This window comes from Boeremia exigua (genome assembly GCF_020726555.1).
Source record: "Boeremia exigua strain MPI-SDFR-AT-0100 chromosome Unknown C7974scaffold_7, whole genome shotgun sequence".
NCBI lineage: Eukaryota > Fungi > Ascomycota > Dothideomycetes > Pleosporales > Didymellaceae > Boeremia > Boeremia exigua.
In genome coordinates this window covers 1,860,356-1,874,364 of record NW_025763524.1, presented here as the reverse complement: position 1 = coordinate 1,874,364, position 14,009 = coordinate 1,860,356, and the positions used below count along the sequence as shown (strand labels likewise).

Genomic DNA, 14,009 nt, shown 5'->3' with positions numbered 1-14,009 from the left:
ACGTGAAAGCTGGGCTCACGTGCGGCGCAGGGCGTCTGGGGCAGCGCTACGGTGGTGGGCAAGCCGAGGTTGCGCGCTCGGATGTTGTGACGCGGAGCAGGAATGGCGGCCGACAACGTCGCGCGGCATGGGCGTGTGACCGGCTCGCCGCCCCAGCACCACCGGCACCCCAACAGCAGCAGCAGCAGCAGAGCACATGGCGGGGCTCTACGAAGACATTGGCGGGTCGCGCTACCTCAGCAGCTCCATCAGCTCGCTGTCGGCGTCGCGGCAGCAGTCGTCGCAGATTGCCAAAGCGTACCGCCAGGCCGCGCAGCTGTTCCTCACGCGCCGCCTGCCCGAGGCGCTGTCGACCATTGCGCCCATCATCGCGCCGCCGCCCACGCCCGACGACGGCCACAGCCTGCCCGCGCCCGCGCCCGTTGCCACGGCCTCGCGGGGCACGCGCATCAAAGTGTGGAGCTTCTACCTGACCTTCCTCAACAGCGTCGTCGAGCTGGGCGCCGAGGAGGGCAAGCACGCCTTTGGCAGCGCCCGCTGGAAGCAGCTGGTCTCGACCTGCCGCGACGGCAGCGTGTGGGACGACGTCGTGCGCGACGGCTACGCGGGCGTCGCCGGCCATGTCGACGCCGACGTGGTCGTGAACCTGTAAGCCCCAGACTCGCCGTGTGCTGCCCTCCTGCCACGCCCGCTGACCGCCCAGCTCCACCCTGCTGCTCACCCACTCGCCCTCGCAGCGCCTCAACCAGGCCCGCCTTGAGTCGTACCTCGCCGCCACCGCCCACCCGACCTTCGACATCGCTTCGCACCTCGCCTCGCCCTCGTACCCGCAGCGCCGCAAGTCGCACACCGGCACCGACACCCCGCGCGACCTCAACACACGCATCAAGCTGCTCGAGCTGTACACCCTGCACGTCCTGCCGCGCAACGACGAGTGGCACTATGCCCGCGAGTTCATCACCATGAGCGAGGTCCTGGACGACGAGCGCAAGGAGGCTTTTCTGCTAGCCCTGCACGGCCTACAGGAGGAGAAGGAGGACGCCGAGAGGCGTGAGGAGAAGCTGCGCCAGCAGCAGCAGGAGCAGCTCGACGAGCGCCGCCGGGAGACCGAGGCCCGCCGCCTGGACCAGGCCAAGCAGGACGACGACCGGAGGAAGCGCGACGAGGAGAACAAACGCCAGTCAAAGCCTGATGCTGAGCGAAACAAACTCGACGATCGCCCGCGCCAGCCAAAGTCCGCGTCGACCGGCAGCCAGTCGAGCGGCACCCGGAGGGCTCCAGCGAAGAAGCCCCCGATCCCGCCACCTGGCTTGTACCACCGCGTGGGCGGCTTATTTGCCACCATACAAAAGGTCGTAACCGACTCAGCACGCCAGATGACCACTAATCCGCTGGCCTTCTTACGCACTGTACTGTTCCTGATAGCCTTTGCGTTGGCCTTTGGAAGGAGGGACTTAAGAGAGCGCGTTATGCGACTGCTTCAACAAGCTATAGACAAGGTTAAAAGGACTATAGGCATGGGCGTTAAGGTATCTTATATATAACTTCTATATATTAGTATAGCAGCCTCTTTAGCTTTTCTTAAAGATTAACCTATATTCTCTAAACTTACTTTACTATTAGCTACTATAAATAGATGTATAAAACTATAAAGTAGACTTTATAAGTATAAGAAAATAATCTAATAGTAAAAGAGATAGGTAGCTAAACTAACATCTACACGATAGCCTAGGCCGAGAAAACAATACCTCCTACAGCGACCAATCTCATCAGGCTTGATGTGGCGTGGTTATCAAAGGTCGAGTTTGATAGGGCCACAGGAGTCGGCAAATTTCAAAGTCAGAAACGAGTGTCAGAAATGTAAGCCTGCACATCGATGCGTCCGCATCTGACCCTGCGTCAAGCTTGGCAACATACACTGGCAGACGTGTGTGGCTCCACGCATCAGAATTCGCAACTGTACGGGCGATAACAGCGCCATGCTTTGTAATACAGTAAGGTCTCAGAACATGGCTGAGGTCTCGTGAGACTTTGTACAAAGGTCCCTCAATGTTTGGCACAGTTTTGGCTACATCTCCTCCACACACAACGCAAAGCAACCACAATGACGCCCTCCACAATCGTACTCATCACCGGTGCGAATAGGGGCATAGGCCTCGGTCTCACCGAGAGATTCCTCGCAAAAGCTGCCCATACTGTCATCGCCGCAGTGCGTGATCCCGCGCATGTCACCGTGCAAGCACTACAAAAGCTGCCCAAACATACTGAGAGCCGGCTTGTGGTCGTGAAAATCGACGCCAGCATTGAACAAGATGCGCACGATGCGGTTGTGGAGCTCAAGCAGACGTACGGCATTGACCACCTAGACATTGTGATTGCGAATGCGGGAATTGGGTACATCTACCCTACAGTCGCGGAAGTCAGAATCACAGACATTGAGAACCACATGGAGACAAATGTGTATGGGTTGTTGGCGCTGTTTCAAGCGACACGAGCGCTGTTGAAGAAATCGGCGCGCGAGCCCATATTTCTGCCCATGGGATCGTCGGCGGGCCTGCTGGTGTAAGTCAGATTTACCGTTGCTGGCTCGATACGTCATCATGGAGTGCGCTCGGTTGACCAAACGTGTTACAGCAATCACCTCCCCATCCCCAATGCTGCGTATGCGCCTACCAAAACAGCGGTCAATTGGTACACGATCCGCATCAACGCGGAAGAAGAATGGCTCAACTGCTTTTCCATCGACCCCGGCCATGTGGCGACATCATTGGGTAATGGGGCCGCAAAGGCTGTGGGTATGGGTGACTACGCGCCGCTCTCGGTCCGGGATTCGTGTGACGGCATGATGCAGGTGTTTGCCCAGGCTTCGAAGAAGAAGTACGGCGGAAAATTGATCGTGTACACGGGTGAGCTCTCGAGCTGGTAGATCAGTTAACAATAATGAGAACGAGAATTCGTATACGAGGTCTAATACTTTTGAGTGAAAGACGAAACAACTGTGTGCCTAACCTGTCTTTGGAGAGGCTGAGGAAAACCGTTTGATAAGAAAGAAACATACACCTCGCAATCAGGCGGCGCACAGCTGACCTTATTCGTCCAGTTCACAGGCATCACTGCCAACACCGGGCTGATTCGACGAAACAAAACCCGGATCGTAGCATTACCTGATGCTCTACAGGCGTCAGTTGTTGTGGCCTTAGTAATCAATCTTTTGTCGCGCTCTCGCTGTTCATTACCACCATGGTGATGGCAAACAGCGAATTGCGCCAAGCCAGCGCAACGATATTGTCGCAGGTCTTGTTGCCAGGCGCTGTGCTCGTGATATTGTTACTCAGCTGGGCCAGCATGGATTCGCCAGTCGATTTGATGTCGGCTTCGAGCATGCTGTGAAAGGTGGCGGCCATGAGGTGTGGCAACACGTTGGTATCCTTCGCAATTGAGTCTACTTAGCACCAGGCAGTTGCCGAGATGCGCATGTCTTGGAACTGTTGGTAGCGTAGTGAGCCACGAACGCCGGCTGTTGCGCCGTCTTGTCGGTAGGGAGCGAGACGTTAAGCTGGGCGAGCGCGTGGTGGAAGGGCGCCAAGGCCGTCGTTGTATTCGCGGCTGTCGCGCCTGGTAGCGTGGCCGTATTGGGCGAAAAACCCGTGCGGGTTAGCCGCAGCATGACATCAAGCGCGTCAACTTGCTGCATCAACACCTCAACCGCCGCCCAGTACACAGCGCTTGGTAGCTATGCGCGCGCAAACGCTAGACGCGACCTCGCCACAGAAACGTCGTGATGTACCTTGACAGTGACGGACAGTACAACAGCCCAGTTGCCCGCGCCGCCGGCGGTCATGGCCCAGTACTGCAGGTAGTAATGACTTTTTTGCAGATTAAGACTTAGTTTGGTTCTTTCTTAATCTTTTCTTTGCTTCTTCGTGCACAAGATTGGACTTGTTGTAAAATTTGTGATATAGTAACATTTTCTGTTTAGTATCCGTATATCTATACACCGACATCAGCTATAACATTGGAGAGATCCCGTTCCGTAGCCTTCCCATCTTCTTTGAACCCAAGACAAATGCGACAGGGTACGTTCGTGTATTCATCAAAAACCCTAGGCACCGGATGAAACCCGACAACATGCGATGAAACGCCAGATAATGCCGAAAACCAAACGAGCATGCATATGCGCAAACAAACAGATGCTGGACGCCAACCTTGATGACAAAATGTAAATGTCCCTGGTATACCAAATGCGGAACCAGACACTGGAAAATAGAACGTCAACCCCGGCTGGATCCGCCAACCCTCGCCAGTGTTCCGGGCGTTTTAAGAAAGCCAATGTTTCATTCATTCGAAGTCGATGGGATGCAACAAAGGTCGCTCCTGGTGACCCAATCTCGATGCTGCGGGAACGTCATGGCGAGGTACAGCGTCAGAAAGATGCATCGACATAAGCCGTGCTCAAATGGTTCCATGTGTTCGGGTAGAGTGTCATTGACAATCAGACAGTGGATCGTCTATCCTCCTTTACGCTCTGAATAATTCGTAGGCAATGGTTCGCCTGTCGACTTTTGCTCTGTCGTCTTCTTCCGGTTGTTCTTCTTCCTTCGACCCTGTGGGTTCTGCCACGACCCAGAATTGCTGGTGGACGAGCTCGGCTTTTGACTTTTTTCGTTTAGTTTACTTTGGGCGTTGCGAGTATTGTCCTTGGAAGGGACTGTTTTGGAAAGTGATGCTCGACGAGGCTGTTGACTGGTCTCTTTCTGCTGGCCCTTGCCACTACTCACTGTCTTGTGTTCTGTCTGCCTATTGGCAGTCGGCGAAGGCGTGCGTTTTTCGAAAACTGGTGAGAGCAGCGGCAAGTTAGCTGTCTTGATCTCCTGGGGTAAGGCACGAGAAGCATTCGCCGTATCCAAAGAGGAAAGACCATTCGGCAAGGCTGTAGTTCGCCATGGGGGAACGTCTCGCTGGGGAGAAACGTCCTCGATGTGTGCATGCTGGATTTTATCAGCATCGGAATCTAGGGTATGTTTGGAAGCATCTGCGCAAGGCCGTTGATCTTCGCTCGCTCCAAGTATCCAATTGTTGGCGTCAGCCTGGGAGTTGCCCTTTGTCGAGCCGTTTGCGACTGGGCTGCTCGTCGAGTTTACTGTACTCTGTCTCCGCATCTCCTCGAGTACAAGTTGCTGTCGAACTTGGAGCTCCTTGATTTGCTGTTGCGTGTTCTGCTGCAAGCCTGGTTGGCCTGCATAAGCGCTGACAGGGGACGAGGCAAGGTTGTCAGTTGTAACACCGTCTGGCAGTTCATTCCTGTGTTGATCACGAGGCGGCGTTGGAAACGAGCCGTTCACGATGACAGGCCCAAGATCAAGAGGTGGGCGAACGTAATCTACGCGGACTCTGCGTTCCTCGTCGGTTGGCAAGGTCGGGACCGGTCCTTTCGAGTCGTTGTGAACATGTCCTCGAAGTGGTGAGGGCGAACGAGAGACCCGCCGCAGTGCAGTGTTGAGAAGGGGCTGGGTGATCTCTTGGGATACTCGCTTCTTTCTTTGCGCCAATTCGCTGAATGATGGTATGGCGCCAACGACATACTCTTGAAGCGAACGTGGAGACTGGTCGGAGACATAATAGCCTACATGTTCTTTTGGTGTGCTGGACATTGCTGAACCTGCGGGTTCAGCATTGTGAGAAGGCGGGCTTGAGTGCGAGTCGGAGGTAGAGTGCGTCTCGGACGTATTCTGAGATGATTTTGCGACAGGATATCCGCCGAATGTGGAAGGGTCATAAAATTGAGGCATTGGGGGATAGCTAGCCAATACAGGCTGTTGTGGTAGACCACGAGCAGGTTGTGACTGAGAGCGGCTAACGCTTGTGTCGCTAGCATTCGAGGCCCGGTGGACGACTCGACGTGCTCCAGGCATGCTATTGCTCAATGAGGGGGATGATGGATTTGTCCGCACTGAATCTTGAGCAGCAGTTGCGTGCTGTGTGTTGAAGAAGCCAGAATATGGGTACATGAATCCCTGAGGAAGAGCATTTGGTGGAATGTTAAGATCAGCCAATCTGGGACTTGATCTCCCGTTGACATATGGCGACTTCTGTGGAGATCCATTCGCGCTATTGGGGGCAAAGTGTTGTGCTTGTGCCTGCGCGACAGCATGTGCGTGCATCTGGGCTGCACGGTGCGCTTGTTGAGCATGCTGTTGGGCTGCTAGTTGAGCGCGCAACGAGTTCGACTGCATCTCTAGCATCTGATACTGCTGATACAGCTGATCATGCAACTGATCATGAATCCCTCGAACGGTAAAGTATTCCTGGCCAGACCCATGCTGGATCGGTGGACTATGCAAGAAACCCGGCCGTCCTTGGGCAAAAGGTTGGCTACCAGATGACCTGCGGCTGCCATTATTGTGCTGTCCCTTGATGCTGAATCCGCCTCTTCCACCACGATGGCCCGAACCTCCTCGGCTACTCCTAATTGGAACACTGGAAGTAAGTGTAGCCTTCTTTGAAGTCGGTTTCTGGAAAAGCAGAGGGTTGGGCTTTCCCTCAACCGGGAACTGATACTGCTCGCAAGCTTTGTCAAGCTGCTGTCCATCAGCGAGCAAAGCGAACGCTCGCCGAATTTCTAGGTGCAGTCCGTGCCAAGCATAGTCGTCCGCAGAATTTCCCAGGTTGCGCTCGACGTTGAACGGCTCTTCTACGCAAAGTCGATTTGTGCCTTCTTTTTGCCCACCTCCTGGATGCCAGCCCTTTTCTTCTCGTGCGATGCGTTTTCCTTGCCGAACCGAGATGGCCTCTTTCTCGTAGTCTATCTCATGTCCGTATAACCGGAAGAAGTGGAACAGCAACTGTCCGACTGTTTCCTTGTTTGCATCTCCAAAACCGCGGAGCTTCTTGACATCATCAGCAAAGCCAGAGTGTGACGGCAGGCCTGTGAGACTGTCAATCTCTCGGAAAGGAAGGTTGTGCAAGGCCGGCAGGATTGGCGGGTCTCGAGTTTGGAGGAAGTTGATAATCAAACAGATCCAGGTGTACGAGCTGATTGTTCCGCCGATGCCAGCATCGTTGAGAAGACGCTGCTTTGTCCAATGTTTGATGATCATAGCCAATGGTCGCACGCGCTCGTCGATCTGGATGTAGGTCCTTATCATGCGCGTGTTCTCGAGCGCTGCTACATTGTTCACGTTCATGTCGCAGGCAAGCTCCAGTACGGGATCCCAGACCTTTACTATGCGGACCTTGGCCTGTGGTATACAGACTACACGTTCCATCCCGTCTGAGGAGTACGTTAGCATACCGCATGTGCGGGGTCGTAGGGAAACATACGCTTGTCTAGGGCCTCGGCGAGCGGATGCACCTCTTCCAGAGAGACCATGGGGGTTTGGATACAAATGTCGACTGTCAATGTGTCAGCACAAGTATGCAAGAACGAGGCTCGCGTGCAATCTGACCATCACTGTCCGTAGTGTAGAGCATGTTGCCCGAGGAGCCGAAAACGTGCACCTTGGACAAATGTCCAGGGAATTCAGCCTCGAGTATGTGTTCCACCTTCTGGACGAAAAGATCGCGTTTGCGAGTATTGTCTAGGCTGGGCTGTAACCGGTCGTACAGTTCACGCATGTCACCACTAAGCTTGTCGTCTTCGTGGGGGTCCAATGCCTTTTTAGGGGCCTCTTTCGCCAACTCGAGGATTTCCGACGATTCGTACGGCATCCGTCTGCGCCCTAAGGAGCCCGCGTTCGTCTCGTACTTGCACTTGAAAGGCCGCCCCAGACGCAGGGTTGGCATGGTGCTGTTGGCCTCGGACGACACGGAGCGCGGCGAGTGGCTTCCCAAGCCACTGTTGGGGGACGGGGAGCGCGAGCGCGACTCGTACTTGCGGGCGAGCTGCAAGGGCGTCGACGGCACCGAATTGGAGTGCTGGGACACTATCGAGGGGCGCTGGAGGCGCTGGGGCGTGCTGCTGGCATCATCGCGCTTGCCTGCGGCGGAGTTGCCGTTCCGCACGTGGCTTGATGTCATCTTGGGCGCGCTGGTGTGCACGCTGGACGCTGGCTCGCTCTGCCCATCGAGCTGCTGACGCGTGAGCGCCGTTTTGACAAAGAGCTTCTGGGGCACAGAACGGGGCTCTTCCCGCTGCGGTGGCGGGCTGTAGTGCGGAGACACGACGGCGGTGGCGGGCGCAGGCGGGGCGGCGGCGAGGGGGTGCGTTGGGTCGCTGCGCGCGAGATGCAGGCGGGTCGACGGCGTCGGCGGCGAGGGCAGGGCCGACGGGGGGTGGCGGCAGTGCTTGAGCGAGCGCAGCGGGTTCAATGGCGAGCACGAGCCCGGCAGCGGAGACCAGCCGTGGACGGCGAGGGCGGCGGGCGAGTGCACGGCGCGTCGCGGAGAGCGCCCTTGGACGAGCCCGTGGTCTGGATAGGCGGCAGCGGTTAGCGGATGCGGGGCGTAGAAATAGACAGCGCTGGCGTGGTGGCGGTCGCCCATAGAACCCGGCGAGCGTTCCCAGGGCGGCGTGGCGGTGCGGGCGTGGGCGTGGGCGTGGGTGTGGGCGCGGTGCAGGTGAGATGGCCAGGCGGCGAGGCGAGGCGGGCGCTGTTCGAGCGGGCTGGACGCAGTGCTCCGGGGCAGTCGCCAGGGCAGGGCAGTGCGGGCTCAGCAGCGCGGGCACGGTGCGGGCGTCGTCGAGCGGAAGTGACTTGCAGCGAGCCCCTGCGGCGAGGCGAGCGGTGCGGCGCTGGTGCGGCGCGGCGGGCAGAGGCAGTGGCTGCACGGCACGGCGGCGAGGAGGGCAGGGCACGGCGAGACAGAGGGTGTGGACGAGGGCAGCGGGCACAGAGGGTGCGCAGTGAGGAAAGGCAGGTCAGGTCGTGCACTCTGGAATTGGCCCACAGCGCGGCCACAGACAGATGAACGCCAGGGCCCGCCCTCGCCTGCCAGCTAGCACGGTATAGGACGGCCGTGGCCGTGGCCTGCTCCCCAAGAGACGTGCAGACGAGCCAGGGGCGCCTTTCGAGCCGGAGCAATCTACCCAGGCACAGTCGCCGTCGCCGTCGCCGTCATTGCCGCCGGCCTCTGAGCACGGCTGCGTGCAGCACAATACAGACGCGGCTTGGCCGTGGCCTCGAGCATTTCCCCGCGTCGTCCGCCCAAAGACGTCCAAGCACAAAGCACCTCGCAGCAAACAACGAACGCGCAGCGCCACGCCGCGCCGCGCTGGGTGCTCTGCCGTGCCCATTGGGTGCTCTTCACGACACATGCGGGCTGCCTCCACCCAGGGGCTGCTTCACTTTGTTCGTTGCTCACATGACCTGCCGTGCAGAATACCCGTGAACCCCTTGACTGCGACATCAGTCAGTTGCGGGCAGCCAGGGCCTCCACCGCCTGACAGCCAAATGCCCTGAATGCCCTGAAGGCCCTGATTGCCCTGAATGCCCTGAGTGCCATGGCTGCCAGCCACTGCTGCACCGCACAATGCGCGCAAATAGAACGGCTGACCGAACACGATGATAGCTGATGGTGCCCGTGTGCCGTTCCAAATGATGAGCCCGTGCGTCCGTTGCCGTTTCGGAGTAAATTGACAGCCTCCACCGTGCTCAGCGCAGTGACTGCGGAGCACGCTGACCGGCGGCTCGCACATGCGCGAGCTGCTGCAGGGACAATCTGGTGCTGAAGCCGCCACCGTTGCTTCCGCTACGCCGTTGGCCGTCGCTCAGGGGGAGCGTGCCTGCAGCAGCAGTCGAGTGTCTCAGTCGCTACAGTCAGCATGACGTCGCTCGCTCGAAACACGAATAAATTGGGCCAATATGGGCGCAATCGCTCGCAGCGGGTCTGTTTCCAACCAGCCGCCGTGGCTTGTCTCCACATGGGCCAACACCGTGGTAGAGTGCGCTTGCGCTTGCCGAGGCTACTCACTACTCCGGATACAGCAGGAAAGCCAAGAGCAGTATCATGTTGCGCCCTTTGCAGCCACGCGCTCTGCAGTCGTTCAAACTCCTCAGCTATACCACCCGGCAATCGATATCCTCCACCATGGTACAGCAACGCATTGGTAAGCTCCAAGCCCCCATCCCATCCCCACCGCTGACGAGCACGCAGCAAACCCCGCTCTCTTGTATGTGTCCCACCTTCCTGATCTCGTAGCTTGCTGATGCCCTGTCAGTGTCTGTGACCTGCAGGAAAAGTTCCGGCCCGCAATACACGAATTTCCCAAAGTCGTAGCGACCACACAGAAGCTTCTAAAAGCCAGTACGCCACTCTGCTCCCATGCTCCCTCACTGACCAGACTCGTCTGTCTTGGCACGTGCATGCTGTGAGCCAACATTCACATTGATATGCAGGCCAAGTCTTGAACATTCCAGTCTTTGCAACGACACAGAACAAAGGTCGACTTGGAGAAACATGCCCTGAGCTCCAGCTCGATGCGCCAGAAGGCGTGCAGACTCGCGTCCACGCGGACAAGACGCTCTTCTCAATGATGCATGTCCCCACTGCCCGTTATTATACCACCCTACCTATTACTAACCTTTCACAGTACTCCAGAGGTCCAGAAAGCCCTCGACCCTCTTCGTGCGAACGGACCCATCTCCGCCATCATTGTTGGCATCGAGAGTCACATATGCGTGACACAGACGACCATCGATCTTCTACGCGCTGGCCACAAAGTCTACGTCATTGCCGATGGCGTAAGTAGCTGCAATAAGGAGGAGGTTCCTGTTGCGCTCGCGAGGCTCAGGCATGAGGGTGCAATCGTAACGACAAGCGAGAGCTTTATATACGAGGCCGTTGGGGATGCGGGAACTCCAGAGTGAGTCAAGGCCTTACACCTCATCCTGTACTTCAAACTGTATAAGCTAACGCAGCTCAGGTTCAAACAGATCATCAAAATTGTCAAAGATACATCGGCAAGCACTAGAGAGACATTGCAAACGTTGTGCAAAATCTAAGAACCTTGTTGCTCCGAGAATGAAGTACCATCTTCCACCTCGCGACTCGTCAGCATGTTGAGTCGTGCTTTTGAGTTTGTACTCTAACATCTACTTCTTTCCTACAAATCGATTCTTGTCGGCCAACACTCCTTTCGCCATCTCCAGTTGTTCGTCCGTCTGAACTACCAGCGTTTTATATCGCGAGCCCATACCGCTAATATCCGTCACTACATCCACCACTGATTGTTCGTTTTTGGCTTCATCAATCTCAAAACCCAGACACTTTACGCCTCGCACAACCTCTTTCCTCAACCTGGACCCCTTTTCGCCAATGCCTCCAGCGAACACCAATGCATCCACCTTTCCATCCAGTTTGGTGAAGTACGGAGCAACATAGTTCCCAATGCGGTCTACGAAGATATCAAAGGCCAACTTGTCCTCGGGACGGTCACTCGCGCTGATCTTCCCAAAGTCCGTGGTTCCAGTCAGACTCTGCCACCCGCTCTTCTTGTTCAGGATTTCCTCGGCCTGGGTGATTTGTAGCTGCGTGCCTGAACTATGACTTGGTTTTCCGGCGCTGTGGGTAAAGTGGAACATTAAACTCGGATCGATGCTGCCGGATCTTGTTGCGCCGGGCAAGCCGGCGAGAGGTGTTAGTCCCATTGATGTGTCGATACTCTTGCCGCTATGGATGCAACATGCACTTGCGCCGGAGCCAAGGTGTAGAGCTATGATGTTGAGCTTGTCCACGGGCTTCTTCAAGTGAGCTGACACAGCGTGCACGATGAACGAGTACGATATGCCATGGAATCCATATTTGCGGAGCTTGTTTCGCTTTGCGACAGACTGGTCGATTGGATAGGTGCAAACGTGTACTGGTAGCGTATTGTGAAACGAGGAGTCGAAGTACGCAATGTTCTTTGCATGAGGCAGAGTGTCGGCGACTGCGCGGACGATGCTGAGAGCAGGTCCGTTGTGCAATGGCGCCAGGTCACTCAATTCTTCGATGTGGTGATAGGTTTCTTCGTCAATGACTTGGGATCGTGGATAGTCGCCACCATGCACAACGCGATGGCAGATGAAATGGATATCATCCTTGTGGTTTAGTTCGCGAAGGCCATTGTCCTGGGTCAAGTGATCCAAGATGTATGTAAATGCATCCTTTTGTGTTGAGATATCTTCTAGCTCTTTACCCTTGATGACTTCATCGCCGCGCGAGTATCTGAGCTTGGCAGGAGGGGAGGTGAGTCCATCCACGGATGCTTCTGCAAGCTGTACCGGTACATCCGAGCTACCTTCTGGGGTCTTGTAAACGGAAATCTTGACACTGGATGAGCCAGCGTTGATTGCCAGTATTATTTCAGGCATTGTGTATGGACTCTGCTAATGACGTTAAGCTGGTTTGTGTGAGAGCGATTGACTCAAGCCGGTGTCTCGAAATCGAGTTGAAGGGAATTTGTGAGGTTTTTCGCCTTTAAGTAGCAGTCCAATAAGAGTTGCGTCGTGCTCAGCCCACCTTAAAGGGTGTGGATGGTCGAATGATCGGATGGCGGGACCCGCGCTCGACGTGTTGGCGAACGGACTGTGTACGTAGTACGTACCGTACCCAACAAAATATAATTTCGTCATCCCCAATACCTCAACCTTCTGCATTGGACCCTTTAAAAGCCTTTGTCACCATGACGAACTAAAACGCTGCTTACCTTTACTTTGCAAGTTTGCAACACCGTTCGCCGTCAAGACAATGACGTCACCCCGCTTTCGCATTCTAGGCATAGGTGTCTCGATACGGTCAGCTTTTACTGATACACACATTTGCTCGAACCTGAGAGGACCAAACCTCTGCAGATGTTCAGACTACTGAGCCTTACGTTGTACCCCGCAGTATTGCTTTGCATCGCTCGGCTGCGGGGAGAGTCAAGCTAAGCTTAGTATAAAAGAAGCCACTCCTCGCGACGTTGTGAAGGGGTTGCATTTCCAAGGGTCATTTCAAAACCTCGGGTTCCTGACGCTATGAGTAGAATACTGCAAACTATATCCAAGACTGCATTTATCACAGGTGGGTGGCCTGAAGTCCTGGCATCTAGCATCTACTCACCAGAATGAAAAGGTGGTGCAAGTGGAATTGGGCTTGCACTCACTACACGTCTGCTCGACGATGGGTGGTACGTCTTTGTGGCGGACAAGAATGTCGCAGACATGCAGGATACCGAAATGCTCCGCACTATAGAATGCGATACTTCGTCCTGGGACTCGCAAGTGGCAGCCTTCCAAAAGGCGATCCTCTGGCGAGCATCTGACGGAGGCCGCATCAACTTTGTAGCACCCATCGCCGGAGTCGGCGAGCGGCAGTGGCTCCCGTTTCCGGACTTGAGCTCAGCGGAACAGCGGCAAGATTTCTCCAAGCCAGACTTGACAACTCTCGAAGTGGACCTCACTGGAGTATTGTACACGGTCGCGCTAGCAGTGCAGTACTTCCGCCGCCAGACACGTGCCGATGATGGTCTCCTGGGACGGATTGGACTTGTTGCAAGCGTGTGCGGTCTGTACTGTGTTCCAAGTCTTCCAATCTACACAGCTGTAAAGCATGCACTAGTTGGACTGACGCGTAGCTATGGGAAGCTGTTGGTGGATGAAGGAATAACCGTCAATGCTCTGGCGCCGAACGTGGTTCAGACGAGCATCAGCTCACCGCTATTCTACGAAAAGCTGGCCAAAAAGGATTTGCTGACACCAATGGAGGGGTTGATAGATGCGTTCAAGACGATCCTCGATAGCGGGTGTACCGGCGAGGTTTTCGAGTGTGGACCGGCTGGTGGGTGGACAAAGAGGGAAGGCCCAGCATATCTGGACGAGAAGAGCGGGGAAGTATGCAAGCTTCTGCATGAGAGAGCAATGTCCCTACACTACTCTTCGTAGCCAATGCAAGAATCATCGCATAGAAAAGTCCAGCTTGCTTCGCAGGTGTCGTGGTGACCGGGCGGTTTCGGTTGCAACTGCCCCGACGCGACGCGCATCCCAACCTCAAAATGTGGAGAGCCATCCGTCAAGGATGCGCAATCGCCATGTGGCTCCACGGACACACTT

The 14,009-nt window shown here is 55.9% G+C and overlaps 8 protein-coding genes across 8 annotated transcripts; 4 read left to right on the top strand and 4 right to left on the bottom strand.

The window, feature by feature from the left end:
- The first annotated feature begins 111 nt into the window (after positions 1 to 111).
- C7974DRAFT_338090 (uncharacterized protein) lies at positions 112 to 1,673 on the top strand. Its single transcript, XM_046139225.1, has 2 exons — positions 112 to 648; positions 704 to 1,673. Exons 1-2 carry the CDS (start codon positions 197 to 199, stop codon positions 1,542 to 1,544), a joined length of 1,293 nt encoding a protein of 430 aa, XP_045996589.1. The 5' UTR covers positions 112 to 196; the 3' UTR covers positions 1,545 to 1,673.
- A 27-nt stretch (positions 1,674 to 1,700) lies between these two features.
- On the top strand, positions 1,701 to 2,960 carry C7974DRAFT_338088 (uncharacterized protein). Its single transcript, XM_046139224.1, has 2 exons — positions 1,701 to 2,562; positions 2,635 to 2,960. The coding sequence occupies exons 1-2, from the start codon at positions 2,105 to 2,107 to the stop codon at positions 2,924 to 2,926; spliced, it is 750 nt and encodes a 249-aa protein (XP_045996588.1). The 5' UTR covers positions 1,701 to 2,104; the 3' UTR covers positions 2,927 to 2,960.
- On the bottom strand, positions 2,883 to 3,551 carry C7974DRAFT_396745 (uncharacterized protein). The gene is made up of 2 exons (XM_046142109.1): positions 2,975 to 3,551; positions 2,883 to 2,919 (listed from the first exon to the last, which is right to left on the bottom strand). Exon 1 carries the CDS (start codon positions 3,402 to 3,404, stop codon positions 3,204 to 3,206), a length of 201 nt encoding a protein of 66 aa, XP_045996587.1. The 5' UTR covers positions 3,405 to 3,551; the 3' UTR covers positions 2,883 to 2,919; positions 2,975 to 3,203.
- C7974DRAFT_456108 (uncharacterized protein) lies at positions 3,250 to 3,841 on the bottom strand (the record flags this gene model as incomplete). The annotated part of the gene is made up of 2 exons (XM_046145998.1): positions 3,250 to 3,733; positions 3,788 to 3,841. 2 exons carry the CDS (start codon positions 3,839 to 3,841, stop codon positions 3,443 to 3,445), a joined length of 345 nt encoding a protein of 114 aa, XP_045996586.1. The 3' UTR covers positions 3,250 to 3,442.
- A 667-nt stretch (positions 3,842 to 4,508) lies between these two features.
- On the bottom strand, positions 4,509 to 8,481 carry C7974DRAFT_377258 (uncharacterized protein; the record flags this gene model as incomplete). The annotated part of the gene is made up of 3 exons (XM_046140339.1): positions 4,509 to 7,270; positions 7,321 to 7,392; positions 7,446 to 8,481. The coding sequence occupies 3 exons, from the start codon at positions 8,479 to 8,481 to the stop codon at positions 4,509 to 4,511; spliced, it is 3,870 nt and encodes a 1,289-aa protein (XP_045996585.1).
- Positions 8,482 to 9,602: 1,121 nt separating this feature from the next.
- C7974DRAFT_207496 (isochorismatase domain-containing protein 2A, mitochondrial precursor) lies at positions 9,603 to 10,985 on the top strand. Its single transcript, XM_046136891.1, has 6 exons — positions 9,603 to 10,045; positions 10,093 to 10,108; positions 10,157 to 10,242; positions 10,335 to 10,473; positions 10,529 to 10,801; positions 10,862 to 10,985. The coding sequence occupies exons 1-6, from the start codon at positions 9,946 to 9,948 to the stop codon at positions 10,938 to 10,940; spliced, it is 693 nt and encodes a 230-aa protein (XP_045996584.1). The 5' UTR covers positions 9,603 to 9,945; the 3' UTR covers positions 10,941 to 10,985.
- On the bottom strand, positions 10,802 to 12,705 carry C7974DRAFT_207574 (Acetokinase family-domain-containing protein). Its single transcript, XM_046136895.1, has one exon. The coding sequence runs from the start codon at positions 12,288 to 12,290 to the stop codon at positions 11,031 to 11,033; it is 1,260 nt and encodes a 419-aa protein (XP_045996583.1). The 5' UTR covers positions 12,291 to 12,705; the 3' UTR covers positions 10,802 to 11,030.
- Positions 12,559 to 13,897, top strand: C7974DRAFT_396738 (uncharacterized protein). The gene is made up of 2 exons (XM_046142108.1): positions 12,559 to 12,981; positions 13,033 to 13,897. Exons 1-2 carry the CDS (start codon positions 12,936 to 12,938, stop codon positions 13,839 to 13,841), a joined length of 855 nt encoding a protein of 284 aa, XP_045996582.1. The 5' UTR covers positions 12,559 to 12,935; the 3' UTR covers positions 13,842 to 13,897.
- The last annotated feature ends 112 nt before the right edge of the window (positions 13,898 to 14,009 follow it).

Coding starts and splice junctions, on each gene's coding strand:
- C7974DRAFT_338090 (XM_046139225.1), top strand. CDS start 197: ATGGCGGGGCTCTACGAAGACATTGGCGGGTCGCGCTACCTCAGCAGC. Junction 649..703: donor GCCGACGTGGTCGTGAACCT/GTAAGCCCCAGA, acceptor CTGACCGCCCAG/CTCCACCCTGCTGCTCACCC.
- C7974DRAFT_338088 (XM_046139224.1), top strand. CDS start 2,105: ATGACGCCCTCCACAATCGTACTCATCACCGGTGCGAATAGGGGCATA. Junction 2,563..2,634: donor TCGTCGGCGGGCCTGCTGGT/GTAAGTCAGATT, acceptor AACGTGTTACAG/CAATCACCTCCCCATCCCCA.
- C7974DRAFT_396745 (XM_046142109.1), bottom strand. CDS start 3,404: ATGGCCGCCACCTTTCACAGCATGCTCGAAGCCGACATCAAATCGACT.
- C7974DRAFT_207496 (XM_046136891.1), top strand. CDS start 9,946: ATGTTGCGCCCTTTGCAGCCACGCGCTCTGCAGTCGTTCAAACTCCTC. Junction 10,243..10,334: donor ACAGAAGCTTCTAAAAGCCA/GTACGCCACTCT, acceptor ATTGATATGCAG/GCCAAGTCTTGAACATTCCA. Junction 10,474..10,528: donor AAGACGCTCTTCTCAATGAT/GCATGTCCCCAC, acceptor AACCTTTCACAG/TACTCCAGAGGTCCAGAAAG.
- C7974DRAFT_207574 (XM_046136895.1), bottom strand. CDS start 12,290: ATGCCTGAAATAATACTGGCAATCAACGCTGGCTCATCCAGTGTCAAG.
- C7974DRAFT_396738 (XM_046142108.1), top strand. CDS start 12,936: ATGAGTAGAATACTGCAAACTATATCCAAGACTGCATTTATCACAG. Junction 12,982..13,032: donor CAAGACTGCATTTATCACAG/GTGGGTGGCCTG, acceptor CAGAATGAAAAG/GTGGTGCAAGTGGAATTGGG.